The sequence below is a fragment of the Ceratosolen solmsi genome, unplaced genomic scaffold (genome assembly GCF_000503995.2).
Source record: "Ceratosolen solmsi marchali unplaced genomic scaffold, CerSol_1.0 scaffold10, whole genome shotgun sequence".
Taxonomy (NCBI): Eukaryota; Metazoa; Arthropoda; class Insecta; order Hymenoptera; family Agaonidae; genus Ceratosolen; species Ceratosolen solmsi.
In genome coordinates, this window is record NW_011948412.1 from 11,123,423 (window position 1) to 11,145,424 (window position 22,002).

Here is a 22,002-nt window from a genome sequence, read left to right on the forward strand (position 1 = left end):
GGGGGGGGGGGGGGGGGGGGGGGGGGGGGGGGAGAAAAGGGGGGGGGGGGGGGGGGGGGGGGGCTCCAGCTCGAGTCCAGGGTGGTATGAAAGCCCGGCCCGTAGGAGCTTAAATTCACGGTTTGGTAAAATATCTTTTAACGATTTGCCTCGGGTGCATACGCTGCTAAGCATCGGCTAAAGCTAACGATCGTTATTACCGGTCGAGATCTGCAATATGCGAATGACCTGCATTATGGTGCTAGTGAAACTGGTGAACTCGCCACTGCACAGGCGCAACAAGTACAATCATGTAGGGGCAAATTGTTTGGCTATCGATGTTGCCTCTTGGCTTACATCGATTTATAATAGAATGGATTATGGCTTTTTCACATTCGAAACTTGAAACGCACGAAGGTCACGGACTCTAACGTTCAAGCAGCGATTAAAACCAAATAACAATTTTCCCAGCTAAAATTTTTCTCTCATTACTGCTCGCTCGTGTTTCACTTGTTACAACCGAGTATCCTAATTTTGATATCACGCCGGGAAATTTAAATTTATTTTAAATATTATTTTAATGAATGGCACGAAATTATGTAAATTCCACAAGATATAGTTGGTACTTGTCATGAATGTGCGAAAACTGATATAGGAAAAGTATATTCAAGGAAATAGAATTTTTGCGCATATTTTTCTTAACTACTATCTGATAATGCTCTATAAAATGTCAAGTCTTAATATCACACGATTCAATAACACGACGAATAATTCTGAAAATCATAAGTATTATTATTTTTTAATTAACGAGCAAATAGATAAATCTATTGCGATAATTTAAAATTCGTTTAACTAACAATATTTTTAAGGTTAAAATGTTATGCACATTCTTAGAGATTCAAATGCGTAAGTAAGGTACGTAGGCGTTTAATTTGATTTCATTTGCTCCTTGATCTTTTTTTTACCTTCAAGATTTAAAGGATCGAATAAACGAAAAAAAAAAAAGAAAAAAAACATAAAATTACCTAAAATATTATGAAACGTTTCGAGTTTAAAAATTTTATAATTAAAAATATAGAATTTGAAGCCTTCGATTATATGTAAATAATATTATACTGATGTAGATAATAATTGTCGAGAATTGAATAAAAAGTATATGAATAGACATCATACGTTAATGAAAGAATAAAATAAAATAAAATGAATGAATAAATAATAAATAATAATAGTAGGAGACCGTCCAATAGTTAAGAATTCATCGATAAAGATTATTAATGCTAAAGCGATGATACTGCGATAGAGAATTGAATTTGACGGAAGCAAATGAAAATTCATATTTTTCGTTAATAAACTTTACATATAAAATTGCCAATATCAATTAACTCGTAACACATATACTTGCAAGTTTTATATGGAAAACATACGAGGTTAAGCAAAGTTCAAAGATTTCATAAGAGTTTTATAAATTAAGAATGACATAAATATTTAGTTAAATTATGCAGCTGCGCTTAATATGCTAATCATAGAATAACTGTAATACAATAAAAATCTTAATATACATTGAACGTTTGATTTATTATAAAGAAGTTTCCATTAAAAAAAAAAAAAAAAAAAAAAAAAAAAAAAAAAATTAAAAAAAAAAAAAATTAAAAAAAAAAAAAAAAACCATAAAAGAAAAAACAAATTTGAAAAAAAAAAAAATAATAAATAAGCGAAATAAAACTATTCTTGTTGAGTAAAATCATTAACCGCGCGGAGACGGGAAATCAGACGTTGAGAAAAGCTGCCTTGTTAATGTATACGGGAGCTGATATTTCATTTCAATGAGAAAAACGCAGACTGCTGCATTTGCGTAATCGGATTTTGAGTGATCTAGGAGAAGATGTATAGCAGGGTATTTGCCCAAGTACACTGGCACACCGAGAAATTTCATTCCACCAACCGAATGTCTATAGCAACCGTTCGACGGAAGACAAGAGAAAGCTATACCAAACTCTCCTGCGTTGCCGGCTCAAGTTGGAGTACACATCGAGCTGAAATTAATAACCCAAGCTCCTGCACATCGGCCGGACTCCCTATGGACCATAACGAAACGCCCAAGACCTTGAGTGCGTCCGTACATATACGTCGGCTGAATTATTGTGCGCGTTGCCGGTCCTAAATCATGAAAATGGCGAATTGCGTACGACGCTCGACTACTTCGCGCAAGCAAAAGCGAGGACATGGAGTTGCGACTGCAGCTACTGCCAGGAGTTTCTAAATCGATTGAAGTATCAAGTGGAGACGTGCCAGGGTTTCATGAAAAATACTATAATGCACTGTGTGTAGTTACAATTGAATAGTCAAAACAATAATAATATTTTTGATCGATCCCGAAATATCGAATGGGATAGTGTCGCATTCTTGAAAATCATCGTTTCAACCGACCATATGACTTTTTGCGATCATTTCACCAGTGTCAAATTTCAACATTTCATTCATTATATTAATTATTCGCAATTGCCGAACATCTTTATTCGTCTTGATTTGTCTTTGTAATAAAGAATGTTATAGGGAAAATTTTTTTATATTAAAGTCGTGTCTGTACTCGAAAATATAAGAAAACATTTGTGGACAGTGCATCGCGCATTTAACATTTTTTTCATTACCAATCTTACCAAGGAATAGCTGTTATAAAAAGTTTAATTAAAAAGTAAATAGTATATTTGCCTCATAAATAAGTAAATATTTTTATTTTCAGGCTTCAATGCCGTGAATCGTTATACTTTTACGTACTTTAGTGAAAAAAAAAAAGAAAAAGAAAAAAAAAACATACCTCTGCACATTAATTTTTCAATTCATTTTATACATACTTCCATTCATACTTACAGGCATGTATATATATATATATGCATTTTACCAAAGTAGTAATTTAGTATGAAAAATTTACCTTGATAAACATTCATTTTTTATGAAAATCTTTTGGTTTTATTGTCAAAATGAATGTCGTGTAATTTAAAGGTTGCCTTAACTGTGAAAGTTGACCTAGAAAAATCTCTTTTTCTTTATCTTTAACCGAGATGATCGGTCAAATACTTTTTGAGTTATGATGCAGATAAAGTAGAGAAATGGACAATGTGGTGCCGTTGTACTATTTCCGATATCCTTACTCAATGGGTACCTATAAACTTAACTACTATAGCTTTACTTATACTATAAACATTGATTTTTGACAAAAGACATTATTTGAAGATTCGTAACTATATATGCGCCAAAATAGTTTTGCAACTTATTAGAGAAAGTAATATTACTGAAATTACTTATTAAAAGGTATGGGAAAATATAATGCACTTATGCTGTTAACATTCTTAAAACATTTAAATGGTTTCAGAACTGTTATTTTATTTAAAATTGAAATTTTTAAATAAAATGTCATTCTACATTGTGTCTGACATATTAAACAGTAATAATCAATTTTGTAAGTATGCAATGCCGTATGTTTATAGTAATAAATATAAGTTGTAATTTTATTGACAATCATTCGAATTATAATCAACAATGTAAGTGCACTATCATTGATAAATATTTATATTAAAGTTTTAATGAAAACGTGTGTGTTGGGTGTGACATCAAGCAATTATCTTTATAAATGAATTTATGATTAATTTTGTTGATAATTTGATTGTATCTAGTGTACTGTGATGTGCGCTATATTTTAAATGGTCTATTAATTTCAAATAATTGGAGTGTTATGTCATTTTTAGATTTTGATTTATAAGCAATTTTTAATGGTTGTATCAATTTTGTTAAGATAATTATAATTTACAAATATACGTCATTTGCTAAACCAATAGAAATGATTTGATTAATAATTTTATATAGATTTAAGGTCATAATTAAAGTCATAATATATTTAAATTGTTGGCTTTATGTCAAAACTAAAAAAAGACGCTTGATAGTTTACATTGAAATTGAGATTAAATATTAAGTAGGATTTAAATCTTATTCGAATTATGTTTAAAACGTAGCAAAATGTACCCTTACATATAGAAATTAATATGCAATCTTTTCAAATCGTCAATATAATTTAAAAATATCATAGTGCACATCTAAGTAATATACAGACTAATATACAGATTTTAGGCATTAAGGTATTAAGAAAAGAAAAATTTTTAACATATAAATAATAATTCAGTATAAATTATTATTAAAAATTAATAAATTACTTTCGGTAATACAGGAACAGAATTCAAATAATAATGTATTTTAATAAAACATAATTTAGTCGTTTTGTTTAATACGAACGATTAATATGAATTAATATAAATTAATAAAAATTAATATAAATATTTTCTTTGCTAATTAAAATCTAATAAAATCGAAAATAATACAATTGTTTTTTAATATAACAGGTATAATAATAAACATTATTTAAATATAAAAAAAAAAAATTTTTATTTCAATCTACGTATATGTAAATACGTATGCAAAGATTGAAATCTGATTCTTGGCTACAATTCATAATTGCATTAAACATATAAAAAGAAAAATATTTATGTGCATACCTATTTTTTTTTTTTTTTTTTTTTTTTTTTTTTTTTTTTGTTCTATATTTATTTGCATCTAAATGTAAAACTTTATTCGAATATAATAAAAATATCATATATTTGGCACACTTATCTGTTTTGCGCTCCAAAAGCACAGGCCAATCGTTGCTTATTTCCTTGATCTTTAGACATCAAATCATATTGCTTACGTTTATTATTTTACACATTCGTTAATTACTAGAACATGTTCATATACTTCGATCATGCGGTTGAATATTAGTGTCATTTTTTCCTTAATATAAATATATTTTAGATTGTTTGTATATGTTCATTCATATGGAATATAAAATTTAACTAATTTTTCGTATCAGTAGTTTCCTACGATAACAAGCTGATACGTATTTTAAGAAATTAATCTTTTATTCATCTTTTTATCATTTTTTTTCTCTTTTATGAATTATTTGATTTCATTGCTGATGCTATGTTATTTCCGACAAATTTGAATTTATAATTATAAAGTAGATAACATTAGGAAGTAACTGAAATTAACATAATAAATTTAGATTTAGCATTATGTTTAATAAATTCCACATATACGATTGAAGGATGGTTTTCTTATTCAATGTCTCAATTAATTGAGATTTCGTCTAATTTTGAAAATAATTGGATTAAAATATTTATCCATAATTTCTCTAGAATGAACATTAATTTTCAATAATATTTCAGCTAATAAATCGATACGTAATTGCTGAATTCTAATTAGTAAAAATAAACTTTAAATAACGATTTAATTGAAAGTAACGATAATAATAATAATAATAATAATAATAATAATAATAATAATAATAATAATATGTATGAAAATTGATACTTAATTAAAATAACGAATAATGAATATAATCAAAGTTTAGATAATAATATCGTTAATAACACAACAAATGCCATACAAGATACTAATTTTTATTTCGGGCTTAATATTAAAAGATGAATATTATGATCACTCATTGGCAAACAAACTTTACAAAAAGATTTTATAACAATGATCAATCGGTGCATTCTTTGTATTTATTCATAAAAGAAGGATCATCTTTTTCTATGCGTTAAATTGAAATTTTGTAATAAGCAGACGATTTTTTAATAGCATTAATCGTTCCGTTTTTAAAATCTACGGAAACTACAATTTTATACAGCTCAAGTATGTACAAAATGAAATTTAAAATAATGAAATTTTAAACTAATTTCCTAGATGGCGTACAAATTATGTAGATTGCACAATTATAAACATATTAATGTTATAAGTTTTATTAAGTTTTATTTATTTTATTAATATTTCATTTTATTTTCTAATTGCATTTGTATGGGTGAATAAGGTAAAAAAAGGATTTATTTAGTAATTATCTGCCATTAGTAAGTATATCACTTGTATTATCGTAAAACTTATAATGGGGCAAGTTAAATGCTTCCAGCGATTAAGTATTCGCGGTGATAATAATATAAATACTAATATTTTTTTTTTTTTTTTTTTTTTTTTTTTTTTTTTTATTTTTTTTTTTTGTTCTCTTTGGTTATTTTTAATTAGCAAACGACAAAAGATTTAATAAACCAGAAATTCAAAAACTAGTCAGTCATTTTCATATCGTGAGGAAAGATAAATGGTATATTATAATATGTAAATTTACGAATAACTATCTTCGAAGCCCAATATTTGTGATTAGGCTGAAATTCGCTTCGAAATTGAGAAAACCGAGCGGATGACGTCTTTTGCGAGTCGTATTACTTATCTCTCTTTCGTAATTAAGCGGAGAAAATTTAAGTGGTCGATTAAAGTTTCACCCGTAGTCAACCCCACACGCACATAAACGTCCCGATATCGCTGAAATTCGTTGTCGGCGTTCGCGGATAGCGATGGGGCGAGAGAGAGAGAGAGAGAGAGAGAGAGTGCGGGGGGGGGGGGGGGGGCGTACATCCGCATGAGGAATGCGCCGACAAGCTTGAATAATGTCGAGTGGGAATTAGATTGACTGAGCGGCCCGTCTAGGCTGCAAATATGGCTGGGAGAGCAGGTGGACGGAACATCGGCTAACAACGAGCCGAATGCTGGACCTGGGCCACACCCGATCCACAAAGACCTCAATTACGCGACGATACTAATTACTCGCAATCGAAAGCTCTTCATAAAGCGTGCTGGCTTTAATCCCTGTGTTCCCTCTTTGCGTACTCTGCCCTCATTGTTCCTTTTCTTGTTATTACTCATTGGAGCGCCATTAGAGCAGTACGTTGGGGCGCGTTGTCAGCTCGCTCGCTCGCTCGCACGCACGCACGTTTCTCTCATTTTTACGGTATAATAATGGCCTTGCTACCGATGACCCGGGTGATTGTTTTTAGCTTGTAATGATTTAATAAACTCCTCGAGGGATATATATATATATATATATATATATATATATATATATATTTATATACGTGCGCGCGATGCTTAATCGAAAATTTATTGGACATGAATAATTACTGTTGCCATTGTTCCGATATTTTCACTGGGCCGCTGCAAGATCCGGCCGGTCGGCAAACTTTCAAGGTTACTTTTCACGAGGAAATAAATGCATTACCATGGAAAATGTAATTCCTTCGTACTACTAACAGTTTAGGCTGTGTTATGAACCAATGTGTAAAGTGCTCCATTGTTACCTCCTACGAAATTATATAATCATTGTTTGGGGTAGAAAAATTTTCAAAAATTAATGTTTTTCCATTTATATAATAATCACATTTAGTTTTCACATTCTCATACGTCTTTCATCGTCTCGTTGTGAGATAAATATTACCAATATGAGATAATTACTTTTTTAATATTTAATGTTTTGCGCGTATACCCTTGCTGTCTAAATATTTGGTCTAATATTAAATTATTTGCCGATGAATACAATTATTAGGATAAATGTTTGTGTATCGATTTGTAGAACAATCTATTAAAGACAAATACGATTCAACATCCTCGGGAGTAATGCTAGGGCACAACAGTTTTTTTTTTTTTTTTTCTTTTTCTCTTTGTCTAATCGATCGGGTACTTTATCATTATTTTCTTCATAAAATAATTCGATCGTAAAATTTCAATTCATACACGAGCTACGGTAATATTTTACAATACTTGCATTTTGAAATGATTTTATCTTTTACCCGTATTATTAAATAAAGTGTATAAAAAATTGACCATTTTCATTCGAGCTTATTGTGCACGAGCTTTTTGCAGTATTATTACTATTATTCTCTTAACAATAAAAGCACTCGATACAGTCTTCTCAATTAAAAGCTCATGTACGATAATAGTAAAATGCGATTTTTGTGTTTACTGTGTACTGGTAAATGAAAAGTAAACGCACCATGGCGTCATCGTGTGATCGAATTGACGTTTACAATACGCAATGAAAGATTGACAAATAGAATGAAAGCAGGATGATTTTAGTCAATTTTAAATTCCTCACTGCCGCTTTATTTAATTTTTGTTTGCACAAATTTAAAACGGATATTTTTTATAATAAAATTTGCATGTATAATTTTTGTCTTGGATAACATTGTAACGTTTGCTTGATTTTGTTAATCGATAAAACAGCATTACATTTGAGGTGAAATTATTAAAATTTCTTCGAAATCTTCATATCAATATGGAATTGGACATGTTTGTATACAAATTTTTATTTTACAAAATGATAATTTTAATAATTATATGCTTTCGATAAATACTCATTTAATATCAATAAAGTAAATATTATTATGGACAATATTTATAGCTAATAATTTATGAAATAAATATTATGTAAAATAAATTCATACGACATAGAGTGATTTAATTAATATTTTAATTAGTAGCTAGAAAATTGTATTTACCTCTTTCTTGAGATTTGTATTTATAAGTTTTATATTTTTATTAATTTTGTAATTATCAAAACAAGGTAATCCTTTATTTACAATTTTAATTTATCGTATTTTTATTAAAGTTTTTACGTGAGTTTTTTAATAATAAGTACCGGAGCTTTATAACAAATTTATTTTCGTATTTAACTTTATCATAACGAATTGCTTCAGGAATTAAAATTTATATTTTAATAACGGTAATAATAATAAAAATTGCGTTCACTTATTCTAACGGTAAAAAAATATACATCCATATTTATCTCTAAATTCATATGATATTTTTAAGATTTAAAGAAATTTATGTATTTTCATTTATATGTACATTATCTAAGCTCATAGAATAACTAATGAAAGCATTAAACAAACTCTCCAATTTCTTTGAAAGGCAAATTTTCAACTTATTATTATTTAAATTTTACTGATTAACTGTATTATATTGAACTCAACTTTGTTTTTATCGAAATTGACGATATTTTTTGCAAACAACAAAGTTAAAAGAAGAAGAGTAAAAAACATAATAAATACTTAGTATCATTCAAAAAACTTACATGAATTAATAATAAATTGAATTCGGAGATTACTTTTATTCGTGTCACTATTAATTACAATTTTTTAACGTTCTTTCACAACTTTAACGTTGCTTTAAACAAATATTGATAAATTTTATCTTAAGTGTTTATTGATAACTATTTACTCATCAAATGATCAAAAGATAGTTTATTGCGATTAATTTAATTAAGCGTCTCTTCGAAGACTGATATACTTTTTGTATTGGAGAGAATGCGATCAGGTACAAGAATATATAAAATATGCATTGATTTTTAAATGATTATGTACGATAATATGCCTAAAGTAAATTACAAAAGTAAATTATATTCAAGTACTTCCTTTCAATAAAAATCAACATGTAATTTTTTCAACTACATATGGACGCACTATTATTGAGAGATTTTTAAAATATATCATGATTAATTTTACATACGATGGATCTTAAATATGATCTATTAAATTAAATCCTTAGATAAATATATTAGACTTTAAGTAGATTTAGTTTATGCTTGATGCTTGGAATACAAAATCCATTCGACATTCGCTTATTATTTATCCTACGTAATAAGATATAATGATTACTTTATCATGAATATGTATGTCATTTGTATGTATTCGATAATCTTGAAAGTTATTTCATTTTTTCAAATTTAAAATGAAAAAGTAGTGTTAAAAAAAAAAAAAATTAGCGAGTCCGATCATTTTAACATCAGATGACCAAAGTCATGGAATTGTTGATTTGTATTATTTCTGTATGTTCGTATATCTTAAATCAATAAATTAACGCCTATTGGATGAAAAGGGAATATTTTCGCTCATACATAAATATATGGCAAAGGTTGACTTGTCAGATGGGAAGTAAATTGCGCGAGCGACGCAAAATGTACTTGAACCACTGTCAAGCGACGAGATCGATCACAGCTCGTTTTATATATACAATATAGGCGCCTCGTCTCGTGACACACGCACATGTGCATTCTAGAGCAGCTATCCCCCCCCCCCCCATCATCACCATCACCACCACCACACCACCGCCAACCAACCAACCCCCCTCCCACCTTATCCATGAGCGTAACATTGAGTAATCGCAATAGGAACATTTCAATGCCTACGCGCTCAATAAACAAAGGTCTTTGAACCACTCGCGAATGCACAATATTGCAACTCTAACTTGGAGAAATGCACTTGGTGCTTTTGGGAATTCGCTACACCGGTGCTTTGAAGGTTCTAATTCTGCTTTTTTGCTTTACTCCGATTGGATTTCAGATGATTGTGAAATTGGCTTTGGCGCTTTTTCTTGAATTAAAATTAACGGACGAAAAGTCGTTTGCGACGAAAGCACTTTCATTTGTTTACTATGTAATGTTTATTATGTTTATTGCTATTAAATGCGATTATTAATTATTATTTGATATTCTCGGGCATTAATTAATAATACATGAATGAAATAAGGATAGCGTCCTTCCTGTTTCAGTGAGATTAGTGATTCAATTATTAAAAACAAATAATAATAATTGTACAAAGTTCTATTGCATGCAAGCACGTAATTATCTTCTTGACATTGAAGCTTTATCTACTAAGACTCTGCTGCTCTCGTTTGAAATTGAAAATTTTATAATTTGAAATGCCACTACGGAAGAGAAAGTCCACTAGTGCTGCGTCCTTTATCACGATTTCACTCCTCTCATAATGCAAACTGCTACTTTGTCTTTCGATTGTATTGAGCGCCTTACAAGCTGTTGTTTTCTTCGAGACCCTTGCGAGAAGATGGAGATGAAGAAGATGATGATGATGATGATGAAGAACGAGAGGAGACAAAGCAAAGACAAAAAGAAGGCGGGTTAGGAGGAGAGGAAGGCTCGGAGAGGAGTAAAAATGTTTGTCTATTCTAAACGAGCAGGGAGAGCTGCGTTTTTCTTCCGCACACTAACGCCAATTTTCTTTACAGAGGTGACAATAGGACGAGCTAATGCCCCAATTAAGACTCAAAGTTTGTCGTTCCCCTCTCTTCCCTCCTTTCTTTTTTCTTCTACTTTTTGCCACTTACATGAATTTTTCAGTCCCCGATTATACACCTGGACTAGGAGAGTGCCAACGTTACACCGGAAATTTGCAGAACATTGGATGACAAATGAGATGAAAATTAAAGTTTAAATTAGTTTGGTCTTGTGCGAGTCATTTTCCGTAGGAAAGTGTAATATTCTCTTCTCTTCGCGGACGAGCGCCGCAAAGTAAAGGAAGAATTATAGCTAAATTAGAACAAAAGTAACGAGCAACGTGTAACTAATGGAAAAAATCTAGTTTCTTCGATTTTTTTTTTATTTTATGCACAAAACTTTCCAAGAGATCGAAAAGCTACGTTCTTAATTAAACTGAGAAAGCATTTTATCCTAATTCACGTGTGAGTTTGTGATTTGCATTTTTCAAAAGAATTCTTCACGAACAACGAACAACAATGAGAACATAATCATTACGAGTACTTGATAGCCGTTAATAACGTATAAGCTGAAAAAGTATATATAAGTATATTAAATTATGCTGGAAAGTATGAAGAAAATATTGATTTTAACTGTAAATTATATCCTAAAAGATAATAAATTTTATTACAATTACAGTTTTTTTTTTTTGTTTTTTTTTTGTTTGTTTTTTTTTTCTTTTAGTGATAAATTGATAAGATTATTTTACAACTTGATAAATTAATTTTAATATTAAGTATATTGATGTATCGCTAAGAAGTAATATGCAAAACAAAAATTTTGAAATTAATTTTTTGATAATATTACGTAGCATTTGTAATGTATTATTGAAAAATCACGTCTAATTTTCAAAATCATTATGTACTTAAAACAATAAAACCAATTAAGGTGCTATATTTTATTACACCATGAATAATGCGTAAAACATCTCAGGATCTCAGATAATTTATTACGTAGATTTATAAAAAAAATTCTCATATTTTATTATATATATATGATAGTTTATCCCTCTCACCAACATTAAACTAACATATGATCATCATACTTTACCGTTTTACCTTCATTTCAATGCTTTAAACAACAACGACACCTGGTATTATGTTAATCATCAGTGACATCAAACAGTTTCGTAATATAATAATGTATCCCGTATATCACTAAACCTTTATTCGGACAAATAGAAAATATCGCGCGTTTTAAGGATAATTAGAAAATGAAAGTCGATAATAAGCATTTGATTTTTCATTCGATAGTCGTCGTCGTCGTCGTCGACGATTTTCGTGTTGTACATACACATTTTATTAAAATTCTGAACAATATACACAATAAGTGCAATAAGATTCCTATATAAGGATAATGACATATTCATTATTTTTATACTAATTTACAGCATATTTTATATTATAAAAATTCCGTGCTCTTTTAAAACGAACGGCAATCCGTCTGTGTTGCTGTTCTTCTTATTTATAATTTGTGATTGAAATGAAATGTTTAAATGAAATTATTTATTAAACGTAGTAGTTGAAGTAGATAACTGTATCGTAAAAAAGAAATAACGAAAATTAAATTTTCCGAGCAAAACTTGTTTAGATATGAAATTTAAAACAATTTTGAAAGTGCAATAACATTTTATGAAAATTTGTTTGTACATAAGCTATGAAGTCAGCCACTGTTTTCCTAAAAGTGAGCATTTGTTGCGTCGCGTCCATTATTAAAAAAAAAGAAAAAGAAAATAATAATAATAATAATAAACGTTAGAAATATATATATATATATATTAATGCTTCTTTCTAGCTCGTGATTGACGTAATTTAATATACGCTTTAAAAAAAAAAAAAAAAAAAAAAAAAAATTTGTTGCCACGCATATCATCATTTTACTTGCAAGATCGGTTATTATTATTTTATTGATTTCAGAAACCCGATTTATTCAAGAATGAATTATACATCGAGAGCCATTATGAGCCTCGTTTTGCTTTACTCTTGAAAGAATTACTAAAGACAACTCATGAAATCTATCGATATTTAAGACAAGTAAAAAATATGCCACGATACGTTTCGCAACATAAATTTAACCGCTTTTTCCGTTTGATTGCCAATATCGCAGAATGCTGGAAAACAGGGTCGAAGGTAACATATCGGCTGATGCTGTTGCTGCAATCCTCGAGCTCGTGGTCCACAATGCCGCAGGCGTTAATTTCCCCCACGAAATGTATTGCACCCTCGCCATTCAATTGTTCTAGGCTTTCTTGCTCGCGTGTCTATTCCCATTCTCTCTCTCTCTCTCTCTCTCTCTCTCTCTCTCTCTCTCTCTCTCGCTCTCTCCCTCGCAGACTATTCTTCCACGCTAGCACGATCTCATAATAATGATAATAATAATAATAATAATACTCCGTACTCATTCGTTCTCTTATTTCGCCCTTTTAAATGTCAGGGGCTCGCGTTTAATACACAGTGTGCTTCATGAGACAATTCTATGCTACATTTTTCTCTATTGGACTTTGCTTGCGCGTATGGCTGAGTCGTATCGGATTTAGCAAACAAAATGTTTCCGAGCTAAACAAAGACCCAGGAGTAAAAAAATTCTGGCTTCTCCGCTTTTTAGGGATAATCCAGTGCCGGATGAAATATGAGGAGTTTGTTGACATAATCAAGCGGACGAATGCAATAATTAAATTTCAGTTGAATTTACTGGAACGATCGAGCCTCCAACTCCACCAAAAGCCACTACAAACAATTTCGATAATGAATAAAATACGAATTTGACGAATATCTCCGTGCGAGTTTTATTTAATGAAGATAGTTGAGTAATACGTACGTCCTAGGCGACACCACCGAGGCGCTTTCGTCTTAGGGTTACGTGACTTCGCGAACTAACTCCAAGCACACGATCGAGAGAAATAGGAGGAGGCGATACCCCTAGCGTTAGACAGTGAAGTGAACATCAACTGAATTCCAATCCCATAAATAGGCGAGGCGACTTGGGAAACGCGAAGTGTAATAATGCTGAGAGGGCAGCGATAAGAAACTTAGTCAAGACTCGGGAAAACGAATGTGCGGCAGCTTAACGAGAATAGCCACTGCTGGAGCGAGCGAAATCGGTGGCAACCAAAAGTCAGGAAAAGCCAAGGGCTATTGAAGACGCCCAGCCAAAGTCGGCGAACGGGCTTATTTGCCGCGATGTCGGCACCACGCAAACCTGACACAGAGCGGCCTCCTTTTCCGTTATATTTTTTGCAAAGGAGATGCTCGCCAGCTAAAGTATCAGCAACGTCCCGGGATGGATAATTGCAGCAGTCCCCAGGAGGCTCGAATCCACGAGCAATTGCCAAGTTTTTCAAAGAGTCGCGAGCCTGGCCTCCATGTCTGTATGCGCGCGATTAATCAGAATAACTCGAGATATAACTCGTCCTCCCCATCCTGCTAATCATTAATTATCGCAGTATATTTCGTCAACTGCAAATTAACGAATATAATGTATAATTTTATAATGTACGCGGCTTGTGCGCATATACTTTATTTAAAATTTTAGCTTCGTAACTGAAATTCAACTATAAAAACTATGAAATTCAAATGTGAATAGCTAGATTCATGCAAATTATTTAACCTTTGTTGATAATATTGAGACAAACAAAATAAAAACTTTGAATCCGTTTAGCTTGTAAGCCGAGAGCAGAAACAACGCTTCCTATGTTATAAAATATTTTATTCTGCAAAATTTAAAATTCATAAAGAAAAATCAATATCTCATGTACGATGCAGACGGTAGTTTAGTTTCCTCTTTAGACTATGATAAATTAGTCTTGCGACGATGATTGTTTTGATTTATTAATTTACCTACATATCCTCTTTTAACGATTTAGCAATAAATCATGGTTATTCCTCCTCCGTGTACAATTCTGAATATACGTATTCTTGACTTCAAAATTTAACTAATGAACAGCGGGGTGAGCAACAATTTAAAAACTAACATATCGTTACAAAAAGTATTTCTACAGTAATATAATAATATAACTAATATTATAAAAAAATAATTAAAATAAAACACGTGTATTCTTCTTCTTCTTCTTCTTCTTCTTCTTCTTATTATTATTATTATTATTATTATTATTATTATTATTAGTTCAATGAACTTTATATAAAATGCAATTTATACTCTATAATCGTTGGATATAATCTTGGGTAATTAACTAAATCAGTATTAAGCGTAAAGAATACTTTACGAATTAAATTTGTTTGATAATACCTTATTATGTTAATAATAAAATTGCCTGCAATCGCTCATATTCTTTTGTATAATTTAAACGTTCTTCAACGAATAAGATAACTTTTAATCAATTTAACTCCTTCAAATTAACTAATAAGACCTTAATATAAAATTATAAATTATAATAATTTCTGAAACAATGTTAATCTGATTTTTGTCTAGAAAAAAAGAAAAAAGAAAAAAGAAAAAAAACTAAGAAGAGTTTTTCGATTCAAGAGAAACGTATTTCTTAACATTGAAAAAATTGAAAGACTATATGATATACAAATTTATATATATATATATACAAATTTTTTAGTTACTCATAAATATATTTACTCATTGTGATTCTTGTAACATATAAACTGCTTCTTCTATCGTTGAACTCAATGCAATATTTGCGTCACAAAAATTAAATTGAAAAGCTCTCACAGTCCTCTTATAAAAGAACTTCTTGCTCTTTCTTTTCTTTAAATCTTGTTTCCTAGTTGCTAATGAATATTCTCATATTTATACGTAATTCATATAATTTATTTACATATTGAAATTCCTTTACAATTCACTTCATTACCCTATGTATTTTTTATATTTCAATACACATTATTATTGGCATATTAATATTGGCAACATTGTATTTATAAAAAACTTGTACATATTGTTTTCATACCGATTTGACGTTTATTTTACAATAATGTTAGACCGGTACATCTCTTTTGGATATTATAATTATCTTTATCTTCACGCTTCTTTAATTAACTTCAAATAATATTAATACGTACTTTCTTCTTTTTTTATTTATATTTCTCCCTATTATATTTAGTCCTGTGACATTAGTGTTAATTCTTTATCTTGGCATTATTAATACAAAACTTTTATATTAAATTTCCTCGCCTCGTTAATTATTAATTATGCCTTCCTATATCTATTAAGTCATTATTAATTTTTCAACAATTTCTTATTAATTACTCTTGATGTACTTAATTTAATGTGTTTATGTAAAAATGTTAATGTTTCTTATATGTCTTACATTGACACTATTTTTCCTATTTATCATAATTTTTATATCTATATCATGGATTTATTGTCTTATCTTCTTTTAACACATGTTTTTTTAAAATATTTTGAAATTGCCGTTTCCGTGGTAATCAATCCTATTTTATCGTAATATTGCTTTCACTTCTTACTACAAATTTTATTTTTCTTGCCTCTCATCTTTTCTCTTGCGTATTGCCTTATAATTCTATTTTCTTCCTGCCTGGATATTTTCAATTTTGACTGCTTTATTTCTCTACTTCACTTTAATTTCTCTGGTATTGATCTACTTAAAAATAATATGAATACGTATAAAGAAGTTCAATATTATAGGCTGAAGTAATTTATACAAAATTTTATATTTCGTTTATTAATAGAAATTTTACTCTCAAGTAACTTTTCTAAGATCCCTTATAATCTCAAATGAAATAATAAATATTGAATAACATAACTATTTGTTTTTCTCATTTCAATCCATTGCTCCGGTGTTATAATTTATTTCCCCGTTACGCATTCCTCTTGTCTATCCTCTTGTATATATATATATATATATATATAATTTTTATATCATTTTATATGCTGAATTCGTATGCATTATCAATACATTGTCAATTGCTTCTTTCGAAGCTTTTATCAATCTTAGAATATCTGAGCGTTGCTACAGTTCAACTTCATACTTATCTTCAAAATTCTGTACAAATAATCCATACAATTTCTTTATTTCGTCTACATTCAATTTTTGTCAATATGAGTATTTTTTATATAATAAAAGACTGGATTTAGATCGCCACGTTTTCATATCGTTTCCCTTAAACACCACAAATCCTTTGTTATATATTAAAATTCGTTTCCCTACTTTTGAAAGGAGTATTGAAAAGATGACAGGATAAAAAATTATCCTTTTTGAACCTGAACTTATTTTTTTTCTTTAATTCTTTCGGGTTTTTTTTTTTCTTTTTTCTCCATTTAATATAATATTTTACTCTTTTAACTCAATTCGCCGATGTTTATCTATACGTCCGCTCGTTAAATATGTACTAAATACTTCAACTTTATTTAATACATTTGCAATTTTCTGGTTATTATTATGTTACGTACAAATCTCTCGTTAATTTATATTTTTTGTATCATATCAGGTTTATCCGAAAATTGTTTTGCTTTCTTCCACTCTACCCATGTTATTTACTTGTTTCCTAGTTGATTTATTACTTTTCTATTTAAGTCAGTTTCTATACGTATTTTATATTTGCACCTTTTCTCTGTCCCCTTAGAAAAAACTTTTCTAATCTGCAGGTTTATATTGCAAATTTTCTTTTATCATTTTTGCCTCGTTGCTTCGGTTCACTTATTTTATTAACCTTCTTTTCATTTTATTTAATATAAATTATAAACGAAAAACTTTGAATTAATGCTTTCATATCATCGAGTAGTTATTTCGTTTAATTTGATTGTTGGTTTTTTTTTTTTTTTTTTTTTTTTTTTTAATAATTTACTGATAATCAAACTAACAAATTTGTTTCCAATAATTTATTTGCACTTTTCTAACAATACTTATTCTATCAAATCGATAATTTTCTATAGTAAATCTATAGGAAGATTTATCTTTTAACATTCAGCTTTGATTTCGATAAATCCTACTACTACTATTTAGGCACATATTGCGACTGTACTGCTTGGATTGGAGAGCTTTCACCTTTCATATGTACTTCTAGTTTCACCGTTATTTCTTACGTTATCATTAATTTTATTGAAAAAGTGCTCAGTTGACCAATGGTAATTCCTACCCTTATGTGGCTCCGAGCCAAATCAGTGATTCCTTGCCTTTTTTTAATCCACATTTCTTTCCGATTTCAGTTCAATCCACTTTATTTATTCATCCTATCTATTTCATTCAACGTATTCTAATTAATTTTCTCTAACTCTTCCCAACTTGCCATCTATTTTTTTTTAAACTCTATGCTAGTGTTTTTTTTCTCTATTTATCATATATTCTATTTCTCGATCTTTCAATAATGGCTTTCTTACTTTTTCGAAAAATTTAGATTTTGTTTAAATAATTATATATTAAGGAATTCTAGGCACTGTTTCGTCTGTTTTTCTATTGTTTTTCGTATTACTTTTTAGTACATTGTTTTCCATAACTTCCATGTAATCTCTATGCTCTCTCTCTCTCTCTCTCTCTCTCTCTCCCACTGTCTCTCTCTCTCCCACTGTCTCTCTATTTCTTTACCTCTGTCGTATTGCTTTATCCTACGTAATTGCTGTTCGAGTATATCTTTATAGATCAATCATTTCAAATGCTTCATAATTTGTTATACTTTTATTGCTATCACTATATGTTCACACACGCACGCGCGGGCGCGCAATAATGAAACTTTTTACCACGTGACGCCTACGTTTTCTTAATTTTATTTTATTGTAATGCCTTTTACGTATTCAAGCAGATCTTATGCATAATATTCATTAACCAATCTAATAAAGCTATATAGTAATGATATATGGCTCTTTAATTATAATATTATATAATAAACTGTCTGAATAAATTATACGGTTATCAAATGTAATTAACATTTAAGAGGATGTTTTATTGGATAAATAGTTGTATGAATCACTTTATATAATTAATGCGTATGACCGTAAATACAAAAATTAATTATAACTAAGAGTACCATTAAATTTTTAATGTTAATAAAACTTTTTAATTAAAAACTCAACTTCATTATATATTTGCTACGAAATAATATGTATTTTATTAGGGATAAAATCATTTGAAGGGTAATTTTAGATATGATTTTAATATTTTATTAGGTTGACATTAAATCACTTTTTTTTATTTTATTTTTTTTTATCACGATAGTGATGAAAGATTGAATTCATTTAGCTTGAAACTACTACTATATGCACATTAAAACACATCAAACAAAATAAACATACGAATATAAAAGTATATATATATATATATATATAAGATTATTAAATAGAAGCTTTTGTATTTAAGAAACTTTAATTAAGTAAGAAAGGTGTAGTTATTGAAATTCTACCAATTCTATAGAACATTTTTTAAATATTCGCGAAATTTTCTTAATTAATAATAATACAAATGAATTTTTAACATTTATATTACAGTAATATGTATTTGGTAAATTCTTATAACTTTAAATTTGAAAAATATTTATATATTGCCAAATTCAGAAATAACAATTTTATATTTACTTATTCAATCTTTCAATTTGAAAAATTTTAGTGTATAATGTGAAAGAAGAAAGTTAATGAACTATAATGAAAATTTGAATATCAATTTTATATAGGATTCTTTAGTTAATCAATGTCACATTGTTTAATTAAAGATTTTATTTTTCTGTTTCAGCTTACTTTCTATAATTATATTACGGTTGACGAAACTGTAACTTATACACCACATCCACAGGATGATAACAAGACACTTTTGACACAAGAAGCTGTCGTAAAAGTTTATGGTGTTCCACTTACTCATTACATGGAAGATCTTCTGGCATCTAATATTTCCTTTAATGCTGGAAAAGTGAGGCTTTTATTTTGTAATTTAATTATATTTTAGTCGGAAGGACAAACATTTACGTCTATAATTTTCCTTATAATAATAGAATATGATTTTAATTACTATCTTCTTTTATATATATATAATTTTTTATTATAGATAGAATATAATCATTCCAAGTTTTAAAAAACACTTGTGCTACTTTATTTTATCTTAGTATTTAATTTAAGTTAGTATATTACTTTATTTTAAGTTAGTATAGTGATTTTTCATTTATAATAATATTTGGAGAAAACTTTTTGAAAATATTTGCAATACTGAATAATAAGTTAAGTTATTATTACAATTACTTTCATTAACAAATCCTTTTATCGTTTAAAAATAACGATAATAAATAGACAATGTTATAATTGTAGTTGACGAACTATAATAAATATTATAATAATAATTAAAAAACTATAAGTAAAAGCGCCTGTATTATAAAAATACTAAGAGAGTGTCGATTCGTTTACATTACAAATATGATAACAATTTTAAATAATTAAATATAACGTTATCGAAGAACATGAATGATGTAGATTAGAAACTCGATTAGAATATCTTTTATTTATTACTTTATTGCTGTAAAAAATATATATATACATATGTCTAACGAAATTAAAATTTTTGATTTTTTAACAATTTTTTTTTCATAGTTGTTATTAAAAAATGTTTTGATAATTAGGGTTTCGTTAACTTTTAATTATCTATTTTGAATAATTAATATTAATCTGCTATTAATTTCTCTTCTATGCATAAAACAAGAAATAACGCTAATGAAAGACTACTGGAAAACTTAGAACGTATAATAGTTTAAAAAGCACATAGGTTTATTGGACAAACTAATAACAGCATTAAAAATAACCTGTTACATTATGTATCAATGATGATGCTTCTTAAAAGAATTGGTAAAGAGAGAAATAAAACGGCAAATAAATGTTTGCAGGGTCGACAGGCAATCGAATGGGTGATCGACAAAATCGATACCGAGGTCAAGGATCTGGCTAACACTGCCGCAAAAACGACTGACGAGCTCTTCACCACGACACGCCGTCAAATTGACGATCTCACGACAATAACGAAGCGGAGCATGGACGAGATCCAGAATGCGGCCAAAAAGTCGTTCGAGGAGGTGCACAATCTCACCACACCGCCCTCCTCTTCGTCAATGCCAAAATTATAGCTAAGGTTCCGCACTAGTTTCAATCTTTTCAATTAATCCTTGTGTAGAAGAGGAGTGGTTTGCGTGCACTACCATCAATGGCTTCAGCAAAATTCTGGAAAATTACTTTCTCGCCGGCGGACACAATTTTCTCGAACCGAGAGGCCGTAACGAATTGGGTCTCGGCTGTGTTTAATGGCAAACGTCAATTTTGTCCCCGAATCGCCTTTCACAGATGCCTAACTATTTCAAGCCTGTTCGTTTTACTCATCCGAACGAACGTTCGAAATTTGCTATTCGTGGAACCGATTTTTTTCCTTTGCAAAAACAAAAACAAAAAAAAAAGAAAAATATCATTAATTTTCATACTTCGTTTTGTTTTTCATTTTTATCTGAATAACGATAAAAGCGATTATTACATCTATTTGCAACAACACATTTTCAAATTCAAATAAAAATTTATAGTTTGATCGTTCAGTCATTGACATACTAATAATTTAAATTGGACTTGTTGATTTTGATGCATACGGATTATAAGAATGGACGTTCGAAATCTCACTGTCGATATTCTTCAAGCATACGTAAAACTGTATCTTACACAAAGTCAAGTTTCTAAATTGTCCACGATATTTCTTTAATTTTAATAAGAAAATTATTTCCGAAAATTGAATATAAGTATTATATTAGAATTAATGTTATTACTTTGTATTATACAATTATGTTATTCACTTATGTTGCTCAATTTTGTTAAGGTAAATTAAATAATAGTAACTTTTTTTCAAAATATGACATAAATGTAAAAAGATAATTACGATTTTGAAAGATATCTAGTCTATGCCACTTTTATGCAATATCTACATATTTCTATATATATATATATAAAATTTTAATCTAATAATTTTTATAATAAATAATTATTTAATAAATTATTCATTTCAATACTTCGAAAAATAGGTAACAATTAAATTATTGAAACATTATCATGAATAAACTTATTCTAATAATCTGATTAAAATAACGTTATTGCATTGGAATTAAAATTTTTTTTTTTTTTTTTTTCTTTTCAAT

General features: G+C 29.0%; 1 protein-coding gene across 1 annotated transcript in view; it reads left to right on the forward strand.

Annotated features, from left to right (window-relative positions):
• The window catches only part of slmo (PRELI domain containing slowmo), a 34,343-nt gene extending 13,081 nt beyond the window's left edge, over window positions 1-21,262 (forward strand). The window contains exons 4-5 of the mRNA XM_011496074.1: window positions 19,584-19,757; window positions 20,719-21,262. Coding sequence (XP_011494376.1) covers window positions 19,584-19,757; window positions 20,719-20,955 — 411 coding nt within the window. The 3' untranslated portion in view covers window positions 20,956-21,262. The remainder of the gene's footprint in view (window positions 1-19,583; window positions 19,758-20,718) is intronic.
• The last annotated feature ends 740 nt before the right edge of the window (window positions 21,263-22,002 follow it).